The sequence below is a fragment of the Phaseolus vulgaris genome, chromosome 9 (genome assembly GCF_000499845.2).
Source record: "Phaseolus vulgaris cultivar G19833 chromosome 9, P. vulgaris v2.0, whole genome shotgun sequence".
NCBI classification, from domain to species: Eukaryota; Viridiplantae; Streptophyta; class Magnoliopsida; order Fabales; family Fabaceae; genus Phaseolus; species Phaseolus vulgaris.
This window is the reverse complement of record NC_023751.2, coordinates 18,801,793-18,821,891: the sequence shown is the minus strand read 5'-3', so window position 1 is coordinate 18,821,891 and position 20,099 is coordinate 18,801,793. Positions and strand designations below refer to the sequence as shown.

General features: G+C 31.5%; 2 protein-coding genes across 2 annotated transcripts; one reads left to right on the top strand and one right to left on the bottom strand.

The window, feature by feature from the left end:
- Nucleotides 1–574: 574 nt before the first annotated feature.
- Nucleotides 575–2,414, bottom strand: LOC137820937 (transmembrane emp24 domain-containing protein p24delta5-like). The gene is made up of 4 exons (XM_068625283.1): nucleotides 2,112–2,414; nucleotides 1,645–1,860; nucleotides 1,147–1,223; nucleotides 575–926 (listed from the first exon to the last, which is right to left on the bottom strand). The coding sequence occupies exons 1-4, from the start codon at nucleotides 2,337–2,339 to the stop codon at nucleotides 782–784; spliced, it is 666 nt and encodes a 221-aa protein (XP_068481384.1). The 5' UTR covers nucleotides 2,340–2,414; the 3' UTR covers nucleotides 575–781.
- A 10,951-nt stretch (nucleotides 2,415–13,365) lies between these two features.
- LOC137820936 (ethylene-responsive transcription factor ERF014-like) lies at nucleotides 13,366–14,850 on the top strand. Its single transcript, XM_068625282.1, has one exon. It carries the CDS (start codon nucleotides 13,554–13,556, stop codon nucleotides 14,259–14,261), a length of 708 nt encoding a protein of 235 aa, XP_068481383.1. The 5' UTR covers nucleotides 13,366–13,553; the 3' UTR covers nucleotides 14,262–14,850.
- Nucleotides 14,851–20,099: the final 5,249 nt, after the last annotated feature.

Sequence of the window (20,099 nt, the reverse complement as noted above, 5' to 3'; positions counted from 1 at the left end):
AATGTGATTTAATTGAATTACTAAGCAACTTTAACCTCACGAAAGAATTTACTATATATATAACTTCACATATTTTTTTCTCCTAACAAACTCATTCTTAGAATACAACTTTAACTTGTTTGTAAAATTCAACTTAAAAATATTATTTTGAATAATAAGCATAAATAACTCTCCTTAGGTATGCTGCTTCGAGTAATAATATAATAAGCAAATACAAATAAATTAACTAATAAATTAACTTGTAACTATATTGCTTATATACTAGTACAAGCAACACTTCAGTAGTGTAAATATTGAATTAAATCACCTTGAATATCTTGAACTTCTTACAATTAATATTTAAAAAAAGAAAAATTAGTACAATTAATACATCATGGGCACAAAGAAATATTTCACCCACAGCTCTCTACACATTTGTTGTTTCATTTCATTCATAACAAATGCTCTACTCAAAACATTTGCTTAGATTGAAGTCTATCCTTTTAGGAGAAATCATTTGCAACAAATACTTTTAACCGTGAATGTTTTTTTCCAATTGACAAAATGTTGAAGGAATTCATATATAGATGCTCAATTACCAAAACCAGTTACCATCATTCGATTAGCTTCAAGAAAGAAAGAACCACACTCTCCATTTTCTGCATAGCCCTTGCAGGGGCAACCCACAAACCCCAATGACACATGAAGGGATTCACAAGAAGAAAAACTATACAATGATGGAGTCATCTCCAAAACTTGAGAAAACAATTTGCTGTGGGTAAGTGTCACAAGAAAGCAAAATCTATATGAGCTTCTTCTTCCGAAAGAAGCGCTTCAGGTACCACAGCTGCAACCCCGAAACACAGATGCAGAGGCCAAGAGATAAGATACTGAACCAAGCCACTCTAGCATTTGTTGTTTCACTAACCTCCCTCATCTCCTCTTCCCTGTATCAATGTCCAAGAGAAGAGAAAAAATAAGTTTTGAAATGTATTAATCAACATAAAGAATGCTTCGCAATGATTTTATAGCGGGTTATGTTAGTCGCACATCACCATCTTTGTTACATACTGCAGCTATTTCGAAGAACCTATCATAAGGCCTCATACAAAAAGATAGCATCCTACTAAATACAACTGAAATCAAGTATGAATAGAAGAGATTTACCTATTCTTCAAATAAATTAGGTTGTCCCGGATGGCTTCCACAGCTCCTTCAAGTTTCCTTAGCTCAAGTTCAACACCCTAAAACCAATGTCCAACAAGAATACGAAAAGAATACGTATGTAATCAAAATTAAACACTTTGGTACAAATAAAAATGCATAGTACATATTACAAAGACAATGATAGAGAATGAATGAAACCTTTAATTCATTAAGGTTAAACTATTCAATTAGTTTCCTTAGTTATTTCTATTTCTAGTCTTTCCTTCAGAAACAAACATGTAAGTTTTATACACACACTTAAAAGTTAAGTTTTGGTCCATAAAGCTAATATCATAAAAAAAAATGACTATAAAAAACTGCTACAAAAGCTTTGTCTGTGAGTGATAAACCAGTACAAAAAATTGTAGGACTCAAATGTACAATTTGCTCCTGTTCAGCTTAAACTTCAAATGGAGTTAAGGGACACATTGAATAGTTTAACCTGCATTTATGTATCACCTCTATCTTTTCTTTTCTTGCAACAGAGTCCCAATCTTTGGCAGCGATTCCAGTTTTCCATTCAAGGCTGATTGTGGTCTCTCCTCCACTTTCTTGATGTTTGGTATCCACCCAAAAGCACGCCACATAGTTCCCACTCTCGGTAGTTGTAAATGCAAACTGACCATGGGTAACATTTTCATTATGGTGAAGATTATTTCCATAAGGGGATGTCACCTGGGAAAAAGAAGAGTCATAATCTAAAATTAGTTGATCATATGAACACTACTACTCTAGCATCTTATTGTACTATGAGTTAATTAAAACCGTAGTTCACAACATTCAATTTCAATAAAGGAAGAAATCTACTATTACTAATCAAGCCCTAAATTTGTCAAGGAACTAAAACTGGGTATGTGAATAGTAACAAATCAGTGACAACAAAATTCAATAAACGGACTCTTGACCAGCATAAGCATGTATATAACCTTGGCAGAAACGGTTTGAGGCTGGTGACCCTTGACATCATCCGCTACAACGTAGTAATCTGCTAAAACGACGACGTGCGCCTGGATTTCCTCGGACATGCACTTAGTTCCCTTACTTGGGATGGTTAACCATATAGCCTCGGTTCGAAGGAGCATAAGAGTGGTGACACATAAGAACAAGAGCAGAGGATTTCGGGTTCCAGAGCTTAGGTTGATGTCCTTCGCCATTGCTCAGTTGTTTACAGATACCCTGCAACTTAGGGACTCAGATCTAAATTTGTCAATTATCCACGACACAGTAATTTAGTAAAGAAACTGAATCTATAGCAGTAATAATAATTTATAAAGTTCATTGTTTAAAGTTTTCTTGCAGAGATTAATGTTATTCCAAGCGGTCAACTGCGCGTAGTATTGGATTACGGGTGACGCGTTTTGAAGCTTACGTGGCAAGCCATGCGCCAATCAGAACCGTGGTGTCAATACTCTGTCAGGGAAGTGTTGCATTAACACAACCCTTAATCCACGCGCTTCGTTCTCCTCTGAACTCACTTGTGGTGAGTACTAATACTATTGGATGGTTATGAATTTATTATTTTGTTTTAATTTCTTTTAAAAATAAACAAAATTTGAGTAAAATTAATGTCATATTTTTAAGGGATAATAAATTAAATGTTGTCTTACTAAAATGTTATTTTATGTTTTTTAGGACTGGGTATTAACACTTTTTAGACAGCAGGTATACAAACACCTTTTCAGATTTAATACAATTATATACAATATCTTTTGCTTTCACCTTACACTTGCTCCCGATTATAATATAAGACATTAAAAGCTTTATTAGCAGAAAATACATATTTGTATTTTGTTATATAAATATACTATGAATATTTGTATAGGATGAACAATTTAAGAACGATGCCATTCAGAATAAAATTTAAGGAGTGTTGACATGTAGTTGCTTTTTTTATCTTTCCATAACCAGCTCGTGATTTTGATTCTCTGTTAAAGTTCACTCTAACTTAATCTCCTAAATATTTAAAATTGTTTAACTCAATTCTTACTAATTGCATACACATATAGTCATCAAATAAATTTAGTTTACTTAAATAAATGGGATGGAAATTTTGAGTGCAGCAATTCCTTGAAATATATAAAAAAAATGATTAATTTGATGAAAATGAATATCTTTACAAAATGAGAATTTAATAGTAAAAAAATAGAGAGAGAAGATATTTCTTCTAATTTTGAACGGAAAAATGTATTTTTGATTAAACAGAAATTGAAATTATTCAAGCAACTTAACTTTTAAAAACTAAGAGTTAAACAATAAATTATTAGTTTGAGAAAGAATAAAACTAACAGGATGTTTTAATGGAAACTTCGCGGCTTCCATAACTATGTAATAAAATAAATAAATAAATATTTGACAGTAATATGAAATAATATTTGTAAATATTTTTATGTAAATTTAAAGAAGAAAAATTAAGTTCAATAGGAATGAATATTTTACATCTATGATATAAAACGAACTTTTTTTATTAAAATTTTGTTTTTTAGCAAGTTTTTATTTTTTCTTTAGATTTAATGTTCCTTGTTTTTAAACTATGTTGGTAGGGATTTTGTTTATCGCCTCTTATATTTAAGTGATTAATATCTACTAAACTATGATTGTAATAATGTGTTTAGTTTGTGGGAAAGATTCGAGGCACAAGTGACTAATTTTCTTCCTTTAATAAATTTTTGCGGTCTTTGGTCAATTCCTTTAAAAGTAAATAAATAAGGTAAAGGAATTTAATTTATTACTATATGACTTTAAAAATAATTGACAATTGTGAGAATGAAACCTTAAAGAGTTAAAGCCTTAAGATGCATTATTTTGGGTTAAAGTGTGGTTAGGTTATTAGTGAATTGGGATTTGAATGGTCAGATAGTTCGTTTTGAATACTATGAATTTTAATAATGAAATGAGAAGTATTATTGGGAGGGATTTTCTGGTTATGAAATTTAATTGTATTAAAGGGGCATGTGACTAATGATTATATTAGTATTTTTTATTGATGAGAAAAAGAAAAAGAAAAAGAAAAGTCTCATTTTAGTATTTTCATTGATGAGTTGTCCCTAATCTTATTTTGTACATCTATTTATTTATTTTATAAATATTTATTGAGTGAGGTTTCTGATCTCATTTTATTTTTAATTATTAATTTTATACTTATATTGGTTTAATCAAGGTATTTTAACTTCATTTTATTTATTTATTTATTATTTTTTTATCATTATATTTGTTTAGTAAGGTGTTCCCTAATCTCATTAAATTTTATTTAATAATTATTAACTAATGGAATGTGTGTTCGTAATCTTTTCTTCTTGTTCAATACATCAGTATATTTCATTCCTAATAAGTAATGACGAAACAAAGTAATACCAACACTATTGAACAATATACAAAATTTGAACACTCAATCGAATAAAATAAATAAATTAAAAATATCAAAATTTATGAAAAAACTTAAAACTTATTTAAGAATACTATCAAAATTATACACAGGATCACTAAGTTATATCAATGATTCATGAATGGTGAAAGGACTTGTCTTTAAGAAATCACATGCAAATATACTGTAGGAATCAATCTAAATACATGAAATGACTTTCCTTTTATTACAATGAAATGAAATGACTTATTATCCTTGACTAATTAGATTAAATTGTTGAGGAATGAATCTATTTGGTATAGTATAAAAACAGCTATGAAGCACTGAGTTATGAACAAGGATACGATTGTTGATTTGACTATATACAATGTACGACAATTATTTTGTAGGAAGTTTCACAATATATTATTTATCTTATCTGTGGAAAAAATATAGTACATTTAATTTGATTCAATAATAATTCTAAAGAAATATTGTCAAAACCACACCCACATGGATCTTGCGTCTTTTCGTATCCAAAAAACCTTCCAACCACTTTTGCCCATCCCTCCTAGGCCCAAATTCCATCTCATCAAATTTCTCACTCACATTCTAACTGGTGATAATAATAAATTGCACCTGGTTGAGTGTTTTTAATCTTGATTTTAAATTATCTTTATTATACATTTAATTTGAATTAAAAGTGAAATTAAAAAATTAATAAAGTATTATTATTTTTTATTAAAATTGTGAATATATTTTAATACAATTTAATACGGTTCCTTTTTACTTTAATGATATATATATATATATATATATATATATATATATATTAATGTCTGTAGGTAAGCAAATGTTTAGAATTTCAAAGGTAGTTGGGACCATGCCGGAACATTATACATAATAAACAAATTATGTTAAGGGTGTGTTTGAGTGAGTTTTGCTATAAGGTATTTTTTTTCTAAGAACTAAATTTCAAACTTAAGATCTTCACTACTAGTATGCACTAAGGTTTAGGGTTTAGGTTGCTTTTAACAAGTTAGTATGATATACCATTTTGAACATAACTCCGCAGCGTCACTCTTATTTAAACTTTTGGACTTCAGAAAGTGAAAAATGTTTGTTTATATCCTTTTAGCCAAATGAAAAGTAAGAGCATATTAATTTTTAAGTTCAAATTTAAAATTAAATTAGTTAATCAAATGTTTTAATTTGAATCGAATAAAATTTCACTCTTTATTTACTAATCTGGATTAAAAATTAAATGTAAGTTAGAAGTATGATGTTTAATTAAAATGAATGTAAATAAAAAAAAAAACATATACGCTCTTTCTTAAGGTTTTAAAAATGGAAGGGATCTTTAGAGACTCAAATGTATCCATTGGGTTTGCCATAATAATAAGAGAATACCAATAATTGAAAGATATATAGAGTTTATTCTCAATATCAAGTGTACCTTTTTTTATATATATACTCTTCTATACATGGAACCTAGAAAAAAAAAACATATAATCATTAAAATAAATAAACCTAAAAATTATCAACACATATATCAAACAATAATAAATTATCAATACATATATCAAACAATAATACATGGGTTAAGACAATTTATCCAAACCCAACAATATTAAACTTTTATCTAGTAATTTTTTTTCTTGTATTGGTTAGAAAGGTTTCATCTTCATCGTACTTGTACACTTAGGTCTTGTCATTGTCAACTTTCGATAAATCTTAATTTTCGATCTTTGATCAAAGTGTAGGGATACTAGCAAAAAGGTCATATGATGTTCAAGTTAGTACTAAATATTCAGTTATTGAGAATAATAAATGCTGATAAATGTATACCTTGATTTAACGTTAATAAACCTAAATTAATATAAATATCACAACTAATCTTTCTATTAATTTGATATCAAATACAAATTTTCTACAACCTATATATAAGTGATTTTTCCTTTAAACTATCGAGATAGTCTTCATTGTGATAATTAACTTAATGTTCAATATATATGTACAAAATGTTCACGGTTGGATTGGAGATCCCACATCGACTAGAGCTTAGGACATTTCATTGTATATAAGTGGGTGCAAACTTCGACCCTATGAGCCGGTTTTATGGGGTTGAGTTAGGCTTAAAATTCACTTTGTAATATGGTATCAGAACCATGTTAAAGCCTATCCTAACGAATGTTAGTTGGGTTTATCGTGTCACCCACTATCGGTGACTATTTTTTTTGTCAGTAAAGGAATAATACATCAAACATCATGTGTCAATGAAATGCTTTTCAAAACTGATGCAGATTTTAATGGATTAAAGGTGTTTGGTTCTTTATGTTATGCTAGCACTTTGTCAACAAATAGAAGAAAATTTGATCCAAGAGCATCAAAATGTGTTTTTATTGGTTTTCAAAAGGGGACAAAAGGATATATTTTGTTGAATATTCAATCAAGAGAAATTTTTGTGTCTAGGGATGTTGTCTTTTATGAACATGTTTTTCCATACCAAAGGGTTCAAGATACTAGCAATGAAACTAACAGTTTTGACATTAATGATCAAATTTTGTTTGTTGAAGATCAATCTGTCTTAAGTTAGCCATCACAAGTCATTCTTGTACCTTGTGATAATACACCTTGTGATAATGTTGAAAATAACAGTGATAATAACTGTGAGTCAGAAATTGAGATTTTAGAAGAAGATTGTTCCCATATAGATCAAAACCTCAATGAAAATCATGATATAGAACAAAGTTCTGAATCAGATCCATCTGTCTGAATGAGCACAAGAATAAAAAGACCACCTGAGTATTTAAAGGATTATCATTGTAATCTTAATGTTTTCACTGCATCTTCAAGAGTTAAATATCCTTTGAATTATGTTTTATCTTATAGCAATTTATAACCTTCTTACAAATCTTTTGTTATGTCTCTTTCTCACATGTTGAGTCAAACACTTATTGTGAAGCTGAATACAGGGGCAATGGTCACTGTTACATGTGAAATTCAATGGCTAACTTATCTTCTTCAAGATTTCGAAGTTCCTTTTGAGTAACCATCTCTTTTATACTGTGACAATGACTCAGCAAGATACATTACAGCAAATCCAGTGTTTCACGAGCGTACGAAACATATAGAAATAGATTGTCACGTGGTCCGCGAAAAATTAAAGAAGGGTCTTATCCATTTGCTTCCCATTTCCACCACAGAGCAACTGACTGGTATTTATACCAAAGCTTTAAGTTCTCAATCTTTTAAGAATATTTGTTTCAAGCTGAGTTTCATCAATATTTGCTCCCCAGCTTGTGGCGGTGTATTAAAGGATACGGATACCAGAGTTATAGAAGGATCATAATATTAATTGGGTGTCTTATTTCTCTTTATAGAGGTATAACGTTTATTTTGTCTTTGTGTGTTATGATTCTACTATACTTGTATATATTTAGACCATTTATTTTGATGTCAATAACAAGAAAAGAGAGATATTCATTCTCATATCTTTTACCTTCCTTTTACTCTTTTGTTCATCTTTTGTTCTCTTTTATTAATCTCTGTTCTATTTCGTAATATGGTATCAGAGTCATGTTAAAGCCTATCCTAGAGAATGTTGATTGGGTCTATCGTGTCACCCGCTATCGGGTCGTTATCAAACTACCCATAATATGTTATCCCACGTACGAGCTGTCACTCTCAGCATGAGGGGTGTGTTGGAGATCCCACATCGACAAGATTAAGACATTTCATTGTATATAAGTGGGTGCAAACCTCAACACTATGAGCCGATTTTATGGGATTGAGTTAGACTTAAAGTCCACTTTGTAATAGATATAGTTAAGAAATATGATATTGACCATACATTTAAGAGTCAATAATGAGAATACGAAATACCTTGTTCATAATTAATCTTTTACTCCTTTTTAAGTAGATTTTTTTCAAACAGAAGAATTAGGATTTAATAATGTAATGAATTGGTTAAAATTGAGTCTACTAGGTCCGTACAAAGAATTAGTTAGTATATAGTGTAGTGAGTATAAGGTTCCTATTTTTGAATGTACGTCCAACATCAATCTTACAGTGAGATTCCAAACATACGGTGAGTCTGAAATGCAAGAAAGCATGGCCCTAGACCGTAGGGTGGGTGTGAGGTCATTTAGTGGTATATGTGCCAACTGGCAAGAGATGGATATGCAATCTAATTGACCCTACAAATTACAAATCATATTGCCTGCATTATTTAGTAGTAGTGTCCTTTACATGGGTGTCTTGGTCTGTCCAAGGGTACGGATGTCCTATAGCTGGTACGGGCCACAAAGGACAGATAGAGTACAGGTGTAGTACCTTATCAAAAAGGCCACACCCATGCATGCATCTATTACATTTTCTGCTCAAATACCTCACCACCTACACTACTGTTATCTCCCAATCTTCATGGGAAGCTCAAGCATGAATAGATATATGTAGGCCAATATGTTTAGCATAGGTAAAAAAAATACATCAAATTGTTCTTCTTTGAAGTTAAAATTGTGTGTGGCTGCTTAATGTAATTTCTTTCAAGCTTCAAATCCATCATAGAGTATATTTCATCAACCCCTATGATTTATATGTTTCAAGTGTGGCGGTAGATGAACTATTTTTTGCCTTTCAATGTTGTAATTTTCCTATGTTTCGGGTATTTATTCATTACTCCTTCTGGATAAATTTGTCCTTTTTAAATGCAGTCATTGTGAACAATATTAATTACTATTAATTTAAATGGAAAGTATTGAATACTTAAAATAAAACCAATTAATTATATATGATCAGCCTCAAATTTGTTCAAGTGAAAAAGGCACTAGTTGTGTAAACTATCATTCAAGTGGAATCACCCGCTTAATTCAATTACTTACTTTTTTATCTCTTATTTTATATATTATTGTTTCATGATAAAGTAAAACCCTTGATATTTATGGTAAAATTGCTCTTCAAAATTATATTTTCATAATAAAATAATATCATAAAACTTAACAAATTAGTAATTGTTGGATTAGTTAAATATTTAGGGACTAAAACAAAAAAATTATTTTTAAAAAAATTAATACAGTGTGTCATGCATTTAAAGATCAAATTGATAATTTATCCTATATTTTTATAAATTTATATAAACTTCTTGTAATATTTTTTAAATATAAGACAATGTCTTATAAAGGCGGAAACATAACAGACCAAGCTTTGCGAGATTTGAGCCTAACTTCTACGGTTATTAATGTAAGTAGATTGCAGATAAAATAATCAGCGAGCCTAATAAATTTATTAACATAAAGTTAATCATATTTTTTAAATATTATTATAAATTTATATTGTTGTAATATTTTGACCTGTCTAAAAAACACATGTAAATAAGATGGAAACATTAGAACAAAAAAAAAAGATTGAGTAAAGGAATGATTTTTGCATAAATGATTCTTATTTTTTTCAAGGATAAAATTAGAAAAGAAATTATTAAACTGATGTATTAAATTAATTGTTATTTTTTTAGAGATAAAATTGTTAAAAAGTTGTGTAAACAAAGTATATTGTTATAGATTAAACAAGCTAATTGGCCAGGCTTAACAGAATTTTTAAATAAGCTGATTCACGAAGCCAAGCAAATTGTTTATGTAACCAAAAGATTTGTGTGTTCTTATTTTATTTAAAGAAGCTTTAAAAATATTTTAGCCATATTTTAATAAACAGTTCTGAACAGTGTTGCAGAGTCTTATTTTCATCCCTGTGATTACTCCACGTTCCAACTTTTGGAATTTAAGTATTGGTAAAATGTACATAAGATGATGATGATGATGATATTCATGTTCACACATATACTTGGTAGGCTACAATGGAAGTAAACCAATTCGAGAAGGTCCAGCTAATCCAATGGATAGCCATTTACAAATGAAGTTTCCTTCAAACTTCCAACAACCAGAGCTTTCCTCGTCTCAGAATATATGAGAAAATTCGAAATCAAATTGAGCGTGGCAAGAACATGTGCGCATCATTAATATGAAATCAATGCCATGTCAATGATCGTACTCTTAGCTGCCACGCCCAATTATAATGGATTGTGAAGCTATTTTTCTTGGGTTGTTAATTAAAAAATGTTGATGGAGAGTCAAATTTGATCTATATTCTGTGTGTTCTCTCTACAAGTCCCAACCATGTAACAAAGGAAGGAAGCAGGAAAGGAGAGGACATGTACGGATTGACGACACTATTCTCTTCACACATGCATTATCATTGGGAACTGCAATTCTGACTGCTAAATTGTTATTATTAATCAGTTTTACTCTCATAAACTCTTCACTCTAAATTCAAAATAAAGGCATAGCCACACACATTTCATGTCTCATTATATTGTACCTAATGATTGTTGCATACCAGAACCTGAAGGATCAAAAGTGGCCAGTTAATACTTAAAACCATGTTAAAAAGGTTGCTCATTCTAAATTAGTTTTGACTTTTTTTGAGACAGTGATTTCAACAAATTATAAAACAATTTATGGACTTTTGCTAATCTGGGTTTCTTACTATATATGCTCTCCTTACACATTGGAGGGTCATTGCTAGCGCAGGCAATAGCAAAACCTTTGCTGTAAAGTTGACAAAACTCATGCTCATGTTTACGAACTTCAAATAAAAAGATTAAAAAAGTATTCAAATGTTTATTAATTTAGCTCGATTATCAACGTATTTCTTCCCCGAGAATATTTAAAAGAGCAGAGGAAACCCTTTGAAGTTTGAACCTGTGAAAATCAACTTTGACCCTATTTAGAAAGAGTCATTTGTTCCTAAAAAGCGTTTTCTTTTCCTCACATAACCTCCAGCATGTGGACAGAGCTGGCATTTTCTCAAAGTAAAAAAAAGCAGTTTGCTTTTGTGTGGGAAAAATCATAATAGTTTGAAACAAATATACGTGTTTATGTGTTGGATCAATTTTTATATCAAAACTAAAAACTTTAGAGAAAGGAGATCCTATTTAAAACCTTAATGAACTGAGAAAACTGAAAATTTTTCATGCATTGATTGAGCATTTTTGGTTTTTTGAGTTAAGCAATGTTGAGCAGTTAAATTAGATAGGTCTTTAAGTTTGATAAGATTAATTAGTAACTACATTGCAGTGCTATATATGATAAAAGTTAGAAAAATGAGTGAAAGTACATAGATGATAATTAAAGTGGGAGGGAAAAAGGAGTGCAAAAGTCAAGTTATGCAGGCGTTAGCAATAGCAACAAAAGTAAGCATATGGTTTATAATAGCGTTGAGGAGAGAGGGTTTGATTTATTATATTGTTTCCGTAGTTTAGAGAGAGAAAAGGATAAGAGACATAAGCCACAGTTGATGAGGAAAGGAGGGTCCATGACGCGGTTTTGCAGCTGAGTACAGAGAAGCAACAGCTGTTGGATTGCATATGCAAATGGCTTCACTGTTGAACTGCGCGTCGAGTGTTGTGAGTTAATATATTTTACCTTCCAACCTTTTGTGCTTACCAGCTTTAGTTCAAATCCCTGTCAAGCATCACCACCTGGAAGCTGCCCTCAACCCTAGAGAGAATCCAATGTCTCTCTCCATCTCTATACAATATTTATTTATGTCTATAAAAATATTAGCACAAGATACCATATAATAACACATAATATCACAATATTGCCTTCCTCATACAGTAACAATTTAAGATAACATATAATAGTGTGAAGTTTTTTTTCAATGTCAAAGTATATATTTATTTATATCCACCAAAAATTCACAGGGTCTGGTCTATTATATCACTGGGTGATACAAATTTGCCCTTACTGTTAGAGCTCAATCTAAGATTAATAAATTGGGTCGTCATCAGGGAAAGATGAAGACTTATTCCCAAGTCAGACCAAAGATTGATGAGCTTTTCTTCTTTATTTTCCGGTTTCTGATTGGTTCATAGGATTCGAGTTTAAAGCATCCATGGATCGCTCAACTTCAACTATAAGTCATGGTGTTTGAAAATTTTGTACACATGCTATATGCTGTCCTTAGTCACTCGAGTTGTATTATAACCACCCTGAGAAGTTAATATTATTAACCAAAAAGTCGTACATTTTGTTTTGTACCGCCGTAGAATAAATCCTCCTTTGACCTTCAGCATCCAAAAGGTAGCATGCTGCTATGACTAAATCAAAACTCTCCCAGAAGAACATTAGCTTTTAATGCACTCGTAACTAGTCTCATTCATATGTTATGAAAAATTCAAAAATGTGCTAACAAGCCACATGTATCTTTTGGTGCTCGATGATGGTAATTAAATAGGTTATATTAGTGAAGTAGAAGAGTTTGTATTTGGTCCTTCTACCCAAAGGAATGAAATGCAGCATGATTAAAAACTTAGAAATCGGTCGTAATGTAGCATTAGAGTGAGTTTAGTTCAGTTTAGAGATGTAATTGTGACTATCTAAGGTTTTTTTTTCTTTAATTATTTGTTATTGTCTTTTGTAGAGAGTTTGAAAAAAAAAAGTCCAGAAAAAATGTTAGCAAACATTTAAAATAAGGAACAAGTTAGTTTGTTATGATATTTATTGAGTATTGAAGTAATTTAATGTGAAGCTTATAACATGTGGTAAGTGGCATGAGTATATATCTCTCACGTATGAAAGAAGCTTGAGTAAGAAAGGACAGAAAAGTCATTTTAAGAACTAAGTTGTCTGTATTAAATTCAAATAAACTAAAGACAATCTGGCAACGATGTCGTATATTGACTACCGAGGATATGCTAGTTGCTACCTTGAGACGCAAGCCTCTGTGTGTGGCTGTATCAGTCTACTATAAATAATAGATTTTTTCTTCCCACATTCACTTCTGATCTGATTCTTTTCCCCACTTTCAGAACAGCAAGAAGGTAGAGAGAGTGAGAGAAAAGAAAGACTGTTACTCAACAAAAAGAGCAAGAAACTTGACAGACACGTACCCTTACTTTCTACCTAAATAACCACTCTTCAAACATTTTCTATTCACTGAAGAAGGATCTTTACACTTGCAGCCATCTACCATGGTTAAGTCAGAGCACAAGATCAAAACAGAACCATCATCAAAGGCAATGCGGTCTATATCCTCGTTATCAGCATCATCACCAGCACCAGCATCAGCATCAGATAGCAAGAAGAGGAAATACAAGGGAGTGAGAATGAGGAGCTGGGGATCATGGGTTTCAGAGATCAGAGCACCAAACCAGAAAACAAGAATATGGTTAGGCTCTTATTCAACCCCAGACGCTGCTGCTAGAGCCTATGATGCTGCACTTCTATGCCTCAAAGGCTCCTCAGCTCATTTTAATTTCCCTTTAAGCTCTTCACAATATATTCCTGGAGATGCTGTCATGTCCCCCAAATCAATCCAAAGAGTTGCTGCAGCTGCTGCAAATAGTTTCATTGACAATGCCACCATTCCCCTTTCTGCATCTCCAGCTTCAACCTCTTCGTCATCGTTGGTCTCATCCCCCTCAATGGCTTCTTCTCCTTCGGATCAAGTCGATGATGATGCCTCGCCGATGTCGTCTTTGGAAGCCTACACTAGTTGTCATCAAGCAAATGAATCAATGGCTATGAATGTGATGGAACCTTGGTACACTTTAGATGATCTTCAATCCCCCAAGTATGTTGATCAGATGTTAAGTTGTGCTTTCTTTGATGTTGATTCGTCCCTTCTGCTCGATGATCTATACGAAGAAAGCGACATCCGTTTGTGGAGCTTCTGCTGAGAAAAACTCTAGCCATCTCCAATATTTCTCTTTCCCAAAAATTCAATTCGTTTGTCTTCAGTGGTACAACTTGAAGATGTTACTGACTGTGACCAAATTAGAATTTGTTTACCCTATGGTACATGATAGTTCATATTAGATGAAATTCATATAGAGATAAAACAGTTTTTGGTCTCTCATATATGGATTTCTAAGAGTTTGAAATTATGTGTTATTGATGCAAAGCTTGTTATGTCAGTGTCATGAATGGTTTCCCATGTGTCACAGAATAAAGGGAGAATTGAAAAACATAGACTCATCAATAACCTTAGTTATAAGCAATTCCTTTCACTGTTATGGGAGAAGACTTTTGCTATTGAGTATCTTTGGCAAGGTCTTTGTTGCATGGGAAGGTATCAAAGATGCTTATTTCTAATTCAGTGAGATTAGGAAACCATGTACAGAGCGTGGTAACTTGAAACCATTGGAAAAAAGTGTCTTTTCTAAGCAGTGTCAGCTCTCCTGAGTGCCCAGAGAACAAAGACTGTTCCCTTGTTTTGATGTTTAAATTTGGTATTTTATACCTTATTCTTCTCATAGAAGGAAATAAGTTCCGTTTAATTTCCAATTCATGTATAGTACATAGTGATAAATTTTGGGTTAGAATTTGGGAATGCTTTTAATAATTGAGTTGGTGAAGGAAAAAATAAATAAAATTGAATATCAAAGATGATTTGATTGAAGGATGATTCCTCAACAATTTTTTGTTATTCAATTGGGCCAACTTTGTTTGCTTTAGTAGCATATGATATCTAGTGAAAAAGAAAATTTGTAGTCATAACTGTTGATGCAAGCAACTCTTTATTTTGTACTTCATGGCAGTCTAACGTGTTCAGAATATTATAAGCAGTATCATATTCTTTACACAACGATAAGGCTAGACAAAGTATGACGCTTTTTGGCCAACTTTTCAACCCCATCATGTGTCCGAACCATATGGCTGAGCTGATTCAGCAGACATGACCTGTCCTATAGTGAAATGGGCTAAGACATGGGATGCCATTCTCTCTTGCTCTTTTTACATTGCATCTAACTAGTCTCAACTCAACAAGGACAAAGTGCCTTCCTTATGATTTTCTCATAATTGAAGGATGCAAGAAAGCTTTTGCTTTTGGTATTACTTATACGCAGGAAGAATGGCAGGGGATGAACCCTTTCCATTGACACCTCTGTTGTTCTGCAATCTATATGCACATATTAATGGCCCTACATAGCATTGTGTCCCTAAGGCATCTATTTAATTTAGCTTATTCTCTAATTTCTGCACATGAAAATGATATAACTAAATGACAATTCAAATGTTGCGTTTTGAGACACAGCATGTGAGTGTCCTTATTTTGGCCACCAGCATGTGAGCTCAATGTGTCATTCAACACGCCATTATAATAAATTTTGTAAATTATTGGTGCTTCTGTTTGATATTATTTCTGATATTTTGTTTAGGTAAAGTAAAATGCATTTTACTCTCTTTCTAATCAGTTCCTTTTGGAATTATGTTTAAAGTGTACTGGTAACTATACCAGTTTGTGCTCGTACAATTACCATGTGCTATTGACTAGTCATTACTAATTTTAAGTATATAGTGATATCCCATATAAAGAAGCCATTGATTGCAATATACACATTTGCTGGGTATTTCATGTGGGATAAGTCACTTCTGATTTAATGATTGAGAAAAAGAATAATTGGGCACACAAAAAAGGTAGTTAGGGAGGTGGAGATCCAACATTAAGCATGATTTAAATGATCCATGTTTGGCCTTATTAGGACATAATTTTAGGGAAGTGTTGATTAATCAAGAACCCTGGTAGATTTCAATCAATGAAACGTTTATTGTATTTGATTTGCTTCACATGGAGCCTTTTCCAACAATGACAATTAATGCAACTTTAGATGCAATTTAGTTTCTTGCATTAACATATAACCTAATTTTTTAACTGTGAAGGTATTTTTTTCTTGGTTCACTCACTGTGCGCTCTGCAGCCCACAGTATTTAACTAAAATGGGACAATTTGGTCTAAAACGTGTGAGTGAAAGTTTGAAACTATTGTCTGTTGACAGCGGGCATTTGGAATTCTATGAAATACAGGCTAGTTGACAAACTGGACCGAGGGATCACAGTTATGTAAGCAAACTCTGATTCTTACTCTCATAAAAAAGAAGAATATTTAAAAAAAAAACAGAATTGGGAACAAAACTGTCTAAGATTATATGAATTGAGAGAAAAGTAACTAAAAATCTGTAGTTGTAGTTTGATTCAATTGATATGATAGATTTTTTTTACATATTAATGAATTTAAAAACTAATTTGTAAAATAAAATTTTAAAAAACATTTCATATAATTTTAAAAAATATATAAACAATTTTTTTTAAATTAAAATACAAATTATTGTAAAATTTAATAAATAAAAAAATTATATTTCAAAATAAAAATATATTAAAATTAATTAATTTACAAAATATTAAAATTTAAAGTATATAATTTTATTATATTTATTATTTTAATATTTTTTAATTATTTATTTGATTATCATATAAAACATTGAATTCGTTATCTTTTTATTTTAGTATTTTATTTATTTCTTTTTATAATAAATACATATATTATCAAAAATATTAAATTAAATTATTTTATTTTATTATTTATTTTTATTACAAATAAAAAGTATATTAATAATGTAACTGTTAAAAAATTATAAATTTATATAATTTATATTTTTATGAAAGTTTGTAGTTGTATGTATTAATAAGTTATAACCGATTTATCGTAAATATTTTATTAATATTTATGTTTATAATCGATTATATCAAAAGTATTTTTTTTTCTCAGCAACCATCAAAAGTATATTCTCGTTGTGTTGTCGAAAGTTTTATGTATAAAAATAATCTCATTTTTTTTACTTTGTATGGATGAGTGTATATTTAAAAATGGAAGAAAATTTGAGGAAAAATAGTTGAAAGCGGGATTGTTTTGGTGTAGGAAAAGTGAGTCGAGATGAATGAAAAATGTATATAGTTCATGTGATTGATGCGTTTGAAAAATAAATAAGATTTAATTATATAATATATTGATTTACTAAAATATCTTTGTTTTGATTTTGTTAAGGTTAGAATATTTTTATTAATAATAAACATTCATGTTTATATGTAAAGGTTTATATATTTATTTATATATTTGTGTTTTTTTTTGTTGTGATGTTAGCAAGATATGTATTATGTGTAGAAGAAAATTGTGAATTAGAAAGAAAATGATGCACAGATACCTGGTTCCATTCGGCCGGTCTTGGATAGTGGTCAAATGATTGATTTGAGATCTCGTTACGTAGTTTTGAAGCCAGAAAGGTGGGATTGATGTGCGACTAAATCGTCGAACAAGAAGGTCGGCTGGAGATGGTTCGGTAATGGGAGCTAGACTTCCGGGCGTGGGAGAAGAAGGTTGGTCTGCTAGAGGTTCAGGTGCATTGTGACAAGTAGGAGAAGATGGTGAATCGAGTGAATGTTGGACAACAATGGGTAAGTCAATGTCAATAACGGGTAAAATATCTTGTAGTGGATGTGAGGATTGTGTATAAGACTGTTGGCAGAATGAGAAAACACTTTCATGGAAGGTGACATCCCGACTTGTAAAACAAAGTGTTTGCATCTATATCAAATAATTTTGTATCCTTTTTTATTGAGAGGATAACCAATGAAGATGCATTGTCGAGCGCGCAAATCGCTTAGGTGAAACAACAAAAGTTCTTAGGTGAGAAAGTGAAGGTGTGCGATTATACAACATCTCAAAAGGTGATTCATGTTTTAGTAAAGGTGATTCATGTGTTTAGTAAAGGTGATTCATGTGTTTAGTAAAGGTGATGGATGACAAGCGATTAATGATATATGTGACAGTTAAAACGCATTCATCCAAAATTCTAATGGTAAATATGAGGGTTGTGTTTAAAATGTGTTTATGTTTGCGTTCTACTACTCCATTTTGTTTATGAGTGTATACGCAAGTGCGTTGACATTTAATACCTTTTTGAAAAAAAAATTACGCATTGAAATAAATTTCAATCCGTTGTCAACGCGAATGGTTTTAATAGATGCCTGAAATTGATTTTGTGCAAATGTAATGAATGATTCTAAGAGATGTCGGGTTTCAGACTTCATGATTCATAAGAAATGACCAAGTACATCTAGTATAATCATAGACTAGTGAAAAAAAAATGTTTTCCAAAATGAGTTGGGGTTTTATGAGACCCCAAATGTCACAATGCAATATATTAAATGGTGAATGAGATTTTATTCTGATTAAAGGAAAGGTAGTCTTGTCTGTTTAGCTTTGGGACAAATGCTACAATTATTATAAATAAGAATGAGATATTTTTACTAATAGGTAGTAATGAAGATGCAAGGTGTAGACGTGTCGGAGAAGGATGTCCGAGACACTTATGCTATAAATCAGGGTCGGTCGAAATTTGAGATGCGCGGGTTTGGAAGAGGGAACATGTAGTTTAAGCCTGCGTATTGTTTACTCAAGTCAATCATCCTCCCGTAGCCAAGTCCTGCAAAACGCAACCATGTGAAGAAAAATGACACAGCAATTTAGTGAACTGGTTATCTTACTGATGAACATGAGATTTAAATCAAAAGAAGAAACGCAAAGAACAACTTTGGAAGTGATATTGTCATTGAATTTAATTGTTCCCGTAAATACGTTGATGAGATGGGCGCAGTTGAGCGTGTGATAGATTAACATTTGGAATAAATGATGATAGTGTGTAAAAAATTGTGAATTAGATGCAATGTGATTGGTTGCTCCGCTATCCAAAATCGATGGTTTCGTAAAAGCATAATTAATAGACGATTTATGGGCAAACAAACCTGCAATGTTTCGTGTCACTTTTACTTGTTGAGAGAGTAAACAACCTTTGTCAATTGCTGAATTTGTTCGGCAGTGAAGCCTTGTACCAGGTTTCCATCGGACTCGTTACCAGTGCCTTCTTTGTCCTATGTGATCTCTTATTTAATGAATAAAAATGAAGAGGCTGCTAGAGCACCAATATCGGTGCTTTGATACCATATAAGAAAATGGTAAGAAAAAATGAGATTTCTTATTCTCTTGTGTATCTACATCTATAGAAAATATATACAAGTGTATGAAGACTTTATTAGCTAATTATGTGGTGATCCACTAATCCTGAGATTTTATCCCATTATTATTAAATTAATTGTGTATAATTTGATAATCATTATTTTCTTAATAGTCATAGTAACTCCCACCTCTAGTCTAGCGCACCACCACAACCACCTACCTTCGTCGTTTAAGCACAAAAAATTGTATTTTGGATTTTTGTGTTTTGGATTGTACAATCCATAATACAAAGACATATATTATGGATTGTACAATCCAAAATACAATTTTTTTTGAGTTTAGACAATGAAGATGAGGTCCTGCAGCAAGTGACATTAGGAGTGAGAGTTATTATGACGGTGGCGTTGGAGGTGGGGGCTATTGGGGCGGTGGAATTGGAGGTGGAGAGTTGCTGTGATGGTGTTTTGGAGGTGGGGTTACTGCAACTTAGAAGAGGAAGAATGATGTTCAATGAAAAAGATGAAAAAATGGTAAATTTGTCATTTCACATATTGTATAAGGTGCATGAATGTGAAAAAGATTTTCTTGCATCCATCGTAATTGCATCTACCACTTCATAAGGTAAGGGCAAATTCTGCCCGTACCTTTATATTTATTTTAATTCCAACAATACTCTTATGAGTGTGGTAGAGAGTGTGGTGCTTTTTTCTTTATTTTCAAGTAG